Below are 12,319 nucleotides of genomic sequence, written 5' to 3'. Positions count from 1 at the left end.
CAATTTTTTCATTAGCTTGATTTAATTTAATCCTCATCATATTAAATACAGGGGTTTAGAGCCTACAGTGGGGCATTGTCTGTGGGATCAAGCACCTATAAGCAAATCTTAATCTTCAATACGTCTATTGGATTTGGAAATGCTTTGAGTGTTTCATCCGTTACTGCGGTTGGGCATTGTTCGAAGCGACTGAATTCTATCACGAATCCAAGAGTACTGTTCGTGCGTAGTTTTTTTAAGCTAAATCATCATTTGGCAGCGGTGGGTTACCATATGCTGCAGTACGTCACGTCTACATTATTTCATAGACAACAATGATGGCTATACCTGGCCATTTGGTAAATTGTCTGGAGAAATGAACGGATTCAAACGCGCACCGTCGCGGTACAATACATTTTATTTAGGTCTGCTAAGCTTTTACTGGCAAAGATATAGATAGGTAGCACGATGGTACTACTTTTCAAATAGAAACATTGCCATTCATACTGTGACTGGCACCGATTTATTTCCTCTGTTTAGTGGTATTACTATTACGTAAAGGGTTCCAATGTTATAAATTGTTCGAGTCACTTATCTCAATCGATCTAAGACCAACATTTAGGTATTGGTCTCAACCTGTCGCGGTTATTCTAATCATCGTTAGGTTATTCATTACAAAAGCCACATTGTGCACCTAGCTAGCAGTTGCAGCAGTCGTAGTTTGTGTTAGACATAACAGCCACACGACCCGTTGGCGGGGATTTTTTGAGCAATATTCTCACTCATATATTATCATGACGCAATATAACAGGACTTCATTTCCCCCCCCGAGGCTACAAGCTACTCGTAGCAGTATATTCTCTATGAGAGGGTTGCGGTGAGCGTATTTGCTAGTTCTTCTAAGTAATGATCGAGCACTTCACAGTATCGATATTCGTCACCTGAGAGAACGCACTTGATAGGGCAGACCTCAACGTTGTTTTATCCAACCGCGCAAAAGTCCTTTTTATTTAAAATAAGACTAATGGATACTCGAATATGAGCGCTACTTTGAGGTTCAACAAAAACACAGCTAGGGAGCTTCACCTGAAGAACGGTCTCGCTGTTGAGAAACACACGTTCCGAAGTGAGATCATGCTTCTCTAGTAAAATGGCATACATAGGCGTCGTAGGCCCGTCTAGATATTATTACTTAGTCTTGCCTTAATCAGTAATTAAGAGACTGATGCATACGGCAGCCTTGGCTACATCAGCCGATTGACAACAACGTGATCTGGGAATTTGCTTATTATCACATCTGGGTAAGCAGTTACCTCTCTTATGGCTTAATGATCTAAGAAATATTCCACGCAACCAGGACTGCGTATCTCAAAACATATAGTCGATTCCCTTTGCCACACCCAAGTGCAAACTAACTTGATCGTTTTCTAAATTTCCAGTATGTTAGTACAATACAGAATCTCCGTATACATTTCGGAGTAATCTGTGTACATTAGGTAGTGAACGCCCGGTTATCGGAAATGGATGAAGATTGCTTGCTAAGTTAGTCTCGACAATATATTTCTAATCCTCATTGATTCCAGATATCTCGTTCAGAATCGGTTCTTCCGGTACAGAATTCAACTATCAAATGTGGGCTTTTCTTTTTCTGGTAAATAGTAAAGCAAGGCCTGTTCTGGTTTTTATGGCATGCGGCTTACATCTATAATACATTATTATTCCCAATATACATATAGACGAATCGACGTTGGTCTTTAGATTCGTCGAACATATGGCTCTTACAGGGCAAGTGGACCCGATACAACGAGGTCAACCTTCAATAGTTGTTGTACATAGGACAATGTGACTTTTACTGCCTACCCTGACTCCCCAAAAATTCCCACCAGCAGTCCCCGTTCGTGTGAAACTACGGGCAAATCAAGTGCGCACATGAGCATATTCAATAAGATCGTGGAACGTCCTATCGAAAAGTTGTTCAGTGTCGCAGATGTTTATTGCTAAGTAAATAGAAGATGGTACAGCTTCTGAGAAGGTTACTGCTGAACTCTTTTTTTATTATTTACTGAAGACAAAGTCAAATCCAATTGCCGGTCTCTCCGGATATTTTATTGGCTGTGAGTCGGGTTAAGACAATCTCTAACATTACGAGAACCTAGTATTTTCGTAGGCTGCTAGAAGATTACAATTGCTTTCGGAGATGCTGCAGTGGTAACACGGTGAATTTTTTATAGACAGGTTGAAAACTGAGTGTTTACAAGGAATAAGAAGTCTTTAGGAAGTCCCCCTGGTCATACTTATATAGTATTCTATGCCGTATTTGTCTTTTGTTGTCGCATTATGTGAAGTGGAAGACATGTAAGGCTATCTAGGTTTGAAGTCTGGATTAGACATAATAAGTTTTGTGTACATCCGCTGTGACGGCAAAGCTCGACACACAGATAATAGAATTGCTAGAAGATGTGGGATACGCCGGCGATACCCTCGTTGTATAGCTTCACTTTATTATTAGGACATAAGAAGATAACGCAAAAATGGCAGGCTATACGGACAAATTTCACAGGACCCAGGATTAATAGTGTACATGGACGAAGACACATCAATTACTGTTTTCAAATCACGACTTGTTCGCCTATCGTAATTTAGATATCCTGTGAATATACCCCCTTACTCATTTGTCGTATAGCGTACGTTAGTGAATAGTATTGAAATAGTTACGTTGTTGAAAGCGAACTCGATCTCTATGGAATATGGATATTGTACGTGTCGGACTGTTTTATGTCGGTAAAAGCACTCTAACCGCTAACTGATCTAAACTTTCATTTCAATATGAAAGCTGGCAAAAACTCTATTAAAATGGGTTCATTAATCTGTCGGCACAGATGGATCTATACTGATTCGTCCTCCTTTAAGATAAGAGTAATCGATTAAGTTATTATTATAAGTCTATTTGCTAAGTCTATGAAAAGTACCTACGTACTTTCACGTAAAGTACGTGATGGGCAGTCTTAAACAACAATTCGCATATACGCTTGTTTAGAATGGGTTGTTTTTTCTCATTCACCTCGTCAAATGGCTAACTGTGTGAGAACAACGTAATTGTCAGCATCCAATGGGATTAGAGAATGAGAAAAAATTAAATTAATTAGGTTTAGAGTTGCGTGTAAGAGCTCGCTCTGAATTTTAGCGAGTTTCTAAATGAGATAAGGCTTAAAAATAATATCTTTTACAGAGAAAGAAATTCTGATAAGGGTAAAAATTGGAATAGTTTGTACCAACATCATATATGACTTATAGCTCCTTGAATGTGATACGCCAGATATTTTGATCGTTGTGTAGGTCTGAGTCTGTTAAACCCACGTACATATGGGCAAGTATCGGGAATGTTTAGCGAGTATGCGTTAAATGACGTTGACGTCATTTGCCACTGAAGAATACGAAGCTTGTAGAAACAAATAATTTTATTGGTGCTCATTTGCGCGCAGGCACATCAGCAGGCCTGCTATATATATATCAACGACATAACATACATCATGGGGGTGACTTCTGCGTAGCAACTAATGTTGGTGTCCTGCCTGAATAACCTAAATATAACATTCGCCATTTATTATCGTGACCGTTAAATAGCCGTCAGATTTGTATTGTCTAAAAATATATTAAGTAAAAAAAATGATGGACATCTGTATAACCAATGATACTTTTTCAGCGGTGGCTTTAATAAATTGCGCTAGTTAATACTAAGCGATCCGCCCTATAATTACCCTATATATCCAGTAAGGTAGAAATCCCAGGCACGTGCTCACGCGATTCGTATTTCTAAACGCATGAGAAGGCAATAATAGGCGGATAAACGTCTCAGATATTTTTAAGCGCTGTTCAGGGAAGGGTTTCATCGCATCCGGTACAATTGAGCACAGCCTTCTTTATTTACAAAGATGCTGTGTACGTTAACAGGTTTAATAAGGAATTCTATGTATTTCTGTCACCCATTGATCCCTTGGTATTAAAAAATTTACATCGTATTATATAGATGCACGTCCGTACATTTAACTGAATCTCTTTTCGTTCCCAATTCTGAACCACGTTCATCTTGTGGATGTCCACGTGCCCATGCGTATTTTTCGAGTGTATTGCAATTATATAAAAATCGCATTTTCGTGCTTCTGCTGCTTTCCCCTTCTTCTGTCAGCAAAACTATGCTTTTTTATGCAGTGGTTTTTCGCTCAGTTTCTGCAATTCGGCGTGGTCAGTAGCAAACAGTCCCAATAAAAAAATATTGAACGTTGTTCCATCAACAAAAAGGGTAAAGGATATTTTCATTCCGTAATCCGATGTCGATACCTATTGCTGCGAAAAAAGTCTCACCTACGAGTCGGGTTTGTCGCCGATCGGCGCTGCTTATCGACTTCGTATTTCGGCAACTTCATTCACTTCGTCATTCTCCCCTGATCCCCGATCTGGTGCATGCAGTAATACCATATTTTCGTGCTTCGATGCTCCATTCCGTGTCCACCGCTTCTAGCTACCCGCCGCCAATCCTTGGACAATGGACGCTTTAGACAATTAGAACCACAACCAGATCACTGTCATGGTAATAAAAGCTTAGGAGGATATAGCAAGATGTTTTCCTAATATTATACATAGCGCAGGCAAGACCATAAGCAAATTGTTTATTAGCCAATCCATTTAACGCCCCGAGAGTTCCGGACTAACAAACAAAAAAAGCATGTTATAGGCCTAATGAAAAGGCCACGTGGTCGAAATACTTCGACCGGCAGATCTCTTCTAACGAGAGGAAAATCTTCAGGGTCAAGAACGCGCTTCGTGGACCCGTGGTAGCGGCTTTCTCGGATGACCGTGGCACTACTCTTACTGTCGATCGCAGCGCTGGTACCGGCGATGAAAACAGAAAAACAGAAAGAAGAGAGCTTTTTGGAGCTAAAAAAGAGAATGAGGCCCAGAGGCGAGAAGAAGCGAAACCCAATTACAAAGAAATATCGTATGTGCAACAGCACACTGCCTGAATAGTTTCGAAGGGCAGCCTACGTCGAGGGAAAGAATGAAGTGCGGCCGCTTGCGTTTGGTCGTCAGCGGACGACGACAAGGGTCGGCTTTTCCTGGGTCTTCGCCGCAACAACGGCAACGAAGCGACAGCAAACCCAAATATTAAGCAGAACGAACGCTCCCGTAGCACACGAAGTCGGGCCCGGCCAGCAAAAGAGCCGAAGATCTGAAGCAAACGCAAACAGCGAAAGTTGAACGTGAGTCGACCACTACCAGCAGTAGCAGCAACCGCCATGAATATGATGACGCGGGGAAAGTCGAGAGAACTGGGTAACTGGGTCTCGAGATATCTCGACGTCAACAACGATAACGCGTCGCGCTTGCTTGTTTTGGACGGCTATGACGATGACGGTCACGGCGCAGCGCTTTCGGTAAGTGGTAGCTGGCGCCGGCCGTCAATCGGTAACCCAATGTTCCGTGACCCAGTGAACATTGTTGACGATAGTTTCAGCGGTCATGGAAGAAAGGTATCTAACGGGAAGAAGTTGGATGGTCTCGGAAGTGTCCATTTTAATTGTAATCAGTACTGGTGGAACTTGTATTATTTGAATTTACTATTTACTTATATTTTGCTTGGCGCTCCTCCCTTTTTTCTATGGATAACTGATATTTTGTTAATCTAGTTAAATATAATGTTAAGTTGAAAATGAAGTAGTAAAAATTGAACATTTTTCGTTATGGCATAGAATTTTCGATGTGTGCCACAAATGAAGAACTAGTAATTTTTGATTAAGTTATTACTTATTATTGCATGCAAGGCTTGCGTAATAAATCATAGGAACATAGTAAAAAATCTCAAAACTATCCTTCAGTTCCTAGGACACTGTTCATAGCTTTATGATCATGAATTTTATACGAAACTAAGAATTATGCCGTTGTTTCGTTAGTGTTATTTCAGTGTTTTTCATTTAACCGCTTGCCTTATAGAACTTTATTACGTTTACGATTTTATTTATTATTTTTATTACGACAATTAACGTTTATGACATAATTTCAGGACCTATTTTCTGGACTGGACGGAAAAAAATGCTTTAACAGGATCAGACTGTTGACACTAACCATTGACAATAGTGATATAAGCTGCTTTCAGCAGATGCTCTGGAAATAAATTCCAAACTGATGGCAAGCGTGTGGCCTGCCGCTTGAGGCGTTCGCTTGCTTGAGACGAGCTCGACCACAAAAATAAACGCTGCTTTTTATCATTTGAGTTTAATTTTTCCCGAAACCAACTGATGCAATTATGTCTACGAGTGATCTCTACTACGAGTAACCCTCACACAGGCAAGGGGGTATATAACAAATTCGCATCCACAATTAAATTCGTAAGTAATCATAACACGTACAATGCAGAGTACGTTGTATACAGTGTGCTTACGTATCATACAGATATCTCTGCCGCATAACCCGTAAACGTTCATTCATAAGAGCTGGAGCAACGTGGAGAAACCTATTGCTCTCCATATTACATTGCTACTGCCCAAAGTTCAACCAAATAACCATCATTACAATGCCAGAATCAGCAATGCGAAGTCGTTAAGAGCGCAAGTACCATATCCAAGGTGGCCCCGTTTCACGAATAGTGAAACTTCAACGGCCAATTAGAGCCTATGAAATTAGGCCAACTGGAGACAATAACTATGTGTGTGACACGCGCTGATTCTCAACAGTTTTTGTCTATTCTTACCATCATGCGCTACTAGCGAATCCTCACAGCCCCCAATAGTTCCATTCCCTGACCCCACCCTCCCCCGTAGGCCTGCATTGATGATTAGAAAATCAACCGGTGCTCAGTTTATCACAGACGTTACTGCTCTGCTATGGCGAAACTTTGCAGGAGAGCGCCGGTAGGAACTCGTGTAGACAAGACTTCACTATTGTTGGTGATAGTAGCTATCGATATCTGAAGCGCCGAGAAAGTCACCAATCAGAAGAACGAGCTAATTTCTACAGCAACAGAAGTTTGGTTGCTTAACCCAATAATATGGCTCAGCGTGCCTTGCGTGTGCTCTTTTGTATGTCTGTTATGTCTGCGTTGTATATGCGTGTGGGCGGTACTGCGACCAAATGGCTAGCGACAGCCGACTGCCGGAAAGCTTCCATGAGGGGTTCTGCACGTCACGGGCTTGCTACCACGCTCCATCTTGGTATCTTCCATTTGTATGATACTTGACGAATGCAGTAAAAACTAATTCAGCATATGACGAAGTCGTGTCGCGAAACGTTTCGAACACTACGCTGAGGCATTCTCCGCTAGTCGTCAATTGCTCGGCTGCTGCCTCCACAGGTCAACGCATGAGAATCTCGGCCACGGGAAGTACCCACGGGGCGGACGGGCGGCCGTTCACATCGGATAGATGCCGTGTGAGTCAGCGAGCCGCATTGAGAGAACTCGCTTAGCAATTCGTCTGCTGCGCTGCCCATTTCGCTATTGCATCTAGCTGATAGGTGCCGCCAGTGCACCCCAACCCATAAGTCGGAACCGACAAGAATACAAACGTAAAGCACAGACATACAGAAACACGTGCAGAGACAACGAGGCAGACGTATAAACACGGATTTATGCAGGCAGATAAACACACAAAGCCTGCTGCCCTCACTACGCAGACAGACACATAAGCACCGCTTCACGTTGGGTCAGTCTCAGCACGGACACGTAAACGATTGCTTCGTCCCATCCGCCGCCGACCCCGTCGTTGCGGACACAGACCGGCGAGCGTAGAGATAGATTCAGAAGGGAAACAGACAGCGAAGGTTGTTAGCGCACCGCTGCACAGCACGCGTCACTCGCCCACAGATCTTCTGAAGAACAGCAGCAAAAGTCGCAGTGATGTCTGAAGATATTCAGCGGGTCAATACAGCGCTGGTAAAGCCGTGAGCGAGGCGGCCGAATGACTCGAAAAGGGGAGGGCGAACACGAAGGCGAAAACGAAATGAGACCCCCCCCCCCCCCTGATTTGAAGCGAACGCCGAAAAGGAGCAGCCAACGCACAACTGATACGTTCAACAGAAGTGTGCCATCGGCTAGGATCGTCGGCATAAGCTATAGGAGCGTCTAGTAGGAGTACGTTAGCAGGAAGCTAATGGCCAGCAATAAACAGCTGAGCGACTGTCGATTACTCGTGACTGAGAATTTTCTGAATAACAGATATAGCACCGGCAGGGGAAACAGGCGACGTAATAAAACGGCCATTCAATACGAGCAATAAGCACAACACAAATAATTGAGGATATTAAAAAAAATAGGGATAATAACGAAAAAGTCAGGCGGTGCCATTGTGCTGGTTTGTGTGAGTGTGTGTGTGTGTGTGTGTGTGTGTATGCTTACGCGTATGTGCTCCGTAGATTTCGCCACGAGAAACACCTTCTCTCGTTGAACACAAAGGTCGGCAATCCGGTAATGATGCTGATGCTGAAAAATAGCTATAATGAGGGCCAATCCGTCAAAGACTGTCTTGTCATCAGTGTAACCCAGAAAACTACAGTGAAAATTAAGATATGGCGGAAATTATGCTACAATAGAGCAACGCAAAAACACTAGCTTCTGTGAAATTATCTTGGGAAAGGAGCGAAGCCATTTTGATTGTATAAGCTTATACTGTCAAGTTTATTCAAGTGAAACGTTATGTAACTGAAATCTAGCGTGTTCGAACTCGCTTACTTGCTTCGAAACATGCAAATCCCCTAGATCTGACTTCCTGAGCTGATTGAGCTCGTCCATGATCGATTCAAATGCTTGCTGAATAAAAAATGTTCAGTGTAAACGTGTATGCGCATAGTCCACTATTTCTAACAATGTCTTGTCAAGTATAGTTTTATTATTTCAATCCATAGATGTAAAAAATACAGACAACTTTCAAAATTCTCGACTAGAGTATTATGTTGTTAAATAAGGAATCGCCATGTTTGTAAATTGCTTCCCTATGCTAAGTTCTCGTCCACTGACGGTTAGGCGCAATATATCGTCGGGAAAAGGCTCCTTTGCCCGGGAAGCTCATTGCCATTTTTTAGTTCGGCTCATGAAATGTTACTTTGAATTTAACTTCGAATGATATAGGTGTGATTAAGAGATTAAACAATGCTTGCAATAGAAAACCAACTTTGAAAGTACTGCACTTTTTAGACCTCTTATTTGTTTTCTGTCGGAATGAAAAGCCGCTGAAACTATTCGGAATAGCTGTGGCGTGTACTTCAGGACACGCCTTTACTTTAGTACTGAGACAACCACTTAAAATTGAGACCTGTTCAGGTTAAGAAGTGGCATTCTCAACGTGAAAAACATGCTTTTTTCAACTTTTGCGTGTAGGACGACAATGGGTTCGAGTCATTTTGAGGGTTCAGGTAAGCTTATATCTTCCAGCTTCAGAGCCCTCACGGTATCTCTCGGGTCACTTCCTCAGATTTTAGACATCGGCAAATTCACCTTTGTTGCACCCGCCATAACTATCTTTGAAATCCTCTTCGAGATACTTTTGTCAGCCGAGTGAAGCGACAACAACAACAACAACAACTCGAGAACCATGAACTTCTTAACGGTGAATAGTATTTAAGTATCAGCAAGCAAACAATTAAATAAAAAGTGCAGCAAAAATGCCCATTACAATCAAACAACTCAATAACTGGAGCTTAATTAATCTGTTTAGCAGACCGTGTACTACAGACGACAGATGCCTTAACTTCTTACTTTCTCTGATTTTTTTGAAAAAAAAATTATAATTCAAGGGAGTGTTATCCTTTACACCCCCCTAATCTAGTAAGCTGATTAAGAGAAACGCTTTGTACAAACGCTACATAGCGCCTAATCAGAACTGCATAGTTTTGCGGGTTATATCCCTGTATCGTAAATGACACTGACCCATTTAAGATAATTTTAAATGGAACCTCTCAATTCTAGGCACACAATACGAAAATGAGTGAAGTTTATCATGTTTGCTAATCTCAAGATATATGTAAGAAGAACGTAGAACGTTATTTTATTATTTATTTAATAATAACAACATGATTAAAAAAAACGTATCAGTATTATTTCAAATATTTCACTGAAGATTAAGCTAGCACTACCTATTGTAGAGGGGGGAAGGGAGAGGTATTTGTACAGAAGAACGTAACCGCTTAAAAATGGGTTGAAGCGGTCATCGTTGAGTTGGACCAGACATAATAGTCCAGTTGGGGGTGCGCTTGTCGGCTCAAGATAACAGGTTAGAGCTGATCGGTAGACGGCAAAACAGGTCTTGAACTCTTGTCGCTGATTGCTGTCCGTCATATTGATGCAAAATGATATATGCCCTAAGATCGTTTGTTTTTCTCGTGCTTTTATATCTCGTTTTCTCTCCTTTAGAAATGTTCATTATCGCAGTATGCTTCATTTGGGGTCCATAAGAAAAATAGTTTGTAGTAATCATTTGTCGGCCAGCCACCATTTGACGATAATCCCACTTCGCCCCTCCTTTACCTCGCCACTATGGTCGCGTCGACCGCGTGTTCGAAGACCGACTAGATTCGGTCGTTTTCGGAAATCGCTCGGGATTGGTCAACTCAGGCCGATTAGTTCGTTTGTCCGAATGCGTTTATCAGGGGGTCTGACTTGCTTCCACAGATACATCAATTTCATCAATTTTTTTTCATTGACTTTTGATGCTGTGTTTGTTGTCGCGCCTTGTTGATGTAGTTTTTAACGTAGAAATTAACAAACATGCACATAATAATGAAAACTGTTCCACCCGTATTGGCCAGAGCAGCGGGTGGGTATTTGACGTCTATAAAGAATGCGCCCGCCATTAGAATAAGCATACAGACAAACTGTATAATCTGAAGAAGTGTCAAATGCTTTTTCCACCATAGATATGGCCGCATCACCGGGAACGTCGCCAGGAGATAGTACGAATACATGATGACATGCACTCCGGCGTTCATGACAAGACCGGGCAAGGCGAAGTACAACCAGTTTTGACGAAGGTATAACCACATATTGAAGACGACAGCAACATGATGGAATACGTGAAGCGTGCTTACATGACTTTGCTTACCGGATAGCACGAAAAGAACGGTGTCGATCAGGTCGCTGATTCTGACAAATAAATAGATGTATAGGCAGTTAATGAGTCGCATAGTCGTCGGATCCCGTTGAGTGTTCGGCGGCTCTCCATAGCCAATTCCAAGTTTGTAGCAGCACACGCATACTGTGTACACGGTCCACGCACTGATAAGCACCTGGTAGAGATTGAACACGCGGGCAAAACTCTTTACATTGACAGGCTTTCGGTCACGCATCATCTGGGGACCCACTCGAAGAACAAAGATGAGGTACGTTCCAATAATTGAGAACACTGGCACAGGTGAATCGATGAGTGGCCGGCCCTTCAGTCGTGGATCCTGTTCCAACGAGTGCCACATTGATGACAATACCTCCATATCGAACCGTTTACAGGTGGATGTCGAAACAACAAGGCCAAACAAAATCGGGGACGAGCGTTAATCGTCTCCAATGGACACCCCAAACTAATTATTACTAATTACGAAACACTAACTATTTTCAATTAGTTAATAATTCGAATTTCACAGATCGGCCTAATAGCTTGGCAATCTAGTGACACGATTTGACCATGAGGTCCGGAGCGGTCTTATGCTCCTCGTACTCTGCTAACTGTTTCTTATGGTTAACGGTTTAACTTCAGTTGCTGACAGAAAAGCCCTCGCCACAGCTATGGTAGCAGTAACATCTGCGATCGGTGTGGGACGGTGGCGAGGCGCATATCCGTGCACCCTTCCCGAAATCTCTGCTCCGCTGCGATCGTGAGCTAGTTCTTGTCCGCTGTTGCTGTAATGCGATTTTCGGCTGTTCCTCGTGCAACTGATGGCTATAGTGGCATCGGCACTTCGTACTTGAGACGCCCAGGGCTACTTCTCCTTTGATTGACTCGTATAGAAGTCGATATAGAAGTATAGAAGAACTTCTTGTACCGATCGAGAAGTAGCTTAGCTTGTTACTCTGAAGCGCTACTTATTCCGAAGTCATTTTTTGTACGCTGTTCGTTGCGGGAATATCCACAATTAGAACTTTCTCGAGGGCGAAATAACAAGCTCGCTTGATCGGGCTACGCCTCGATAGGGTAATTGATGCCGGGCTAAAGTCAATGCGGTGAACGGCATAACGTAGCCTGAGTGCTACAAAGCCTAGCATAAGGTCGATAATCAAGGATTTCGTTGGCAGTGAAGCAACCTCAACTGAAACCAGGAATGTCACATTTAATCGTACAGCGAGTGGAGGAAGATCTGTGCATTG

General features: G+C 42.5%; 1 protein-coding gene and 1 long non-coding RNA gene across 2 annotated transcripts; one reads left to right on the top strand and one right to left on the bottom strand.

The window, feature by feature from the left end:
* Positions 1–4,844: 4,844 nt before the first annotated feature.
* LOC147755466 (uncharacterized) lies at positions 4,845–6,826 on the top strand. Its single transcript, XR_015328547.1, has 2 exons — positions 4,845–5,411; positions 6,038–6,826. It is a non-coding gene; the product is annotated as an uncharacterized LOC147755466 (long non-coding RNA).
* Positions 6,827–10,005: 3,179 nt separating this feature from the next.
* On the bottom strand, positions 10,006–11,711 carry LOC147755465 (very long chain fatty acid elongase 1-like). The gene has a single exon (XM_086990338.1). It carries the CDS (start codon positions 11,446–11,448, stop codon positions 10,648–10,650), a length of 801 nt encoding a protein of 266 aa, XP_086846464.1. The 5' UTR covers positions 11,449–11,711; the 3' UTR covers positions 10,006–10,647.
* Positions 11,712–12,319: the final 608 nt, after the last annotated feature.

This window comes from Varroa destructor, unplaced genomic scaffold, assembly GCF_002443255.2.
Source record: "Varroa destructor unplaced genomic scaffold, Vdes_3.0 BEIS01000005.1, whole genome shotgun sequence".
Classification (NCBI taxonomy): domain Eukaryota; kingdom Metazoa; phylum Arthropoda; class Arachnida; order Mesostigmata; family Varroidae; genus Varroa; species Varroa destructor.
This window is presented reverse-complemented; position numbering and strand designations above follow the sequence as displayed.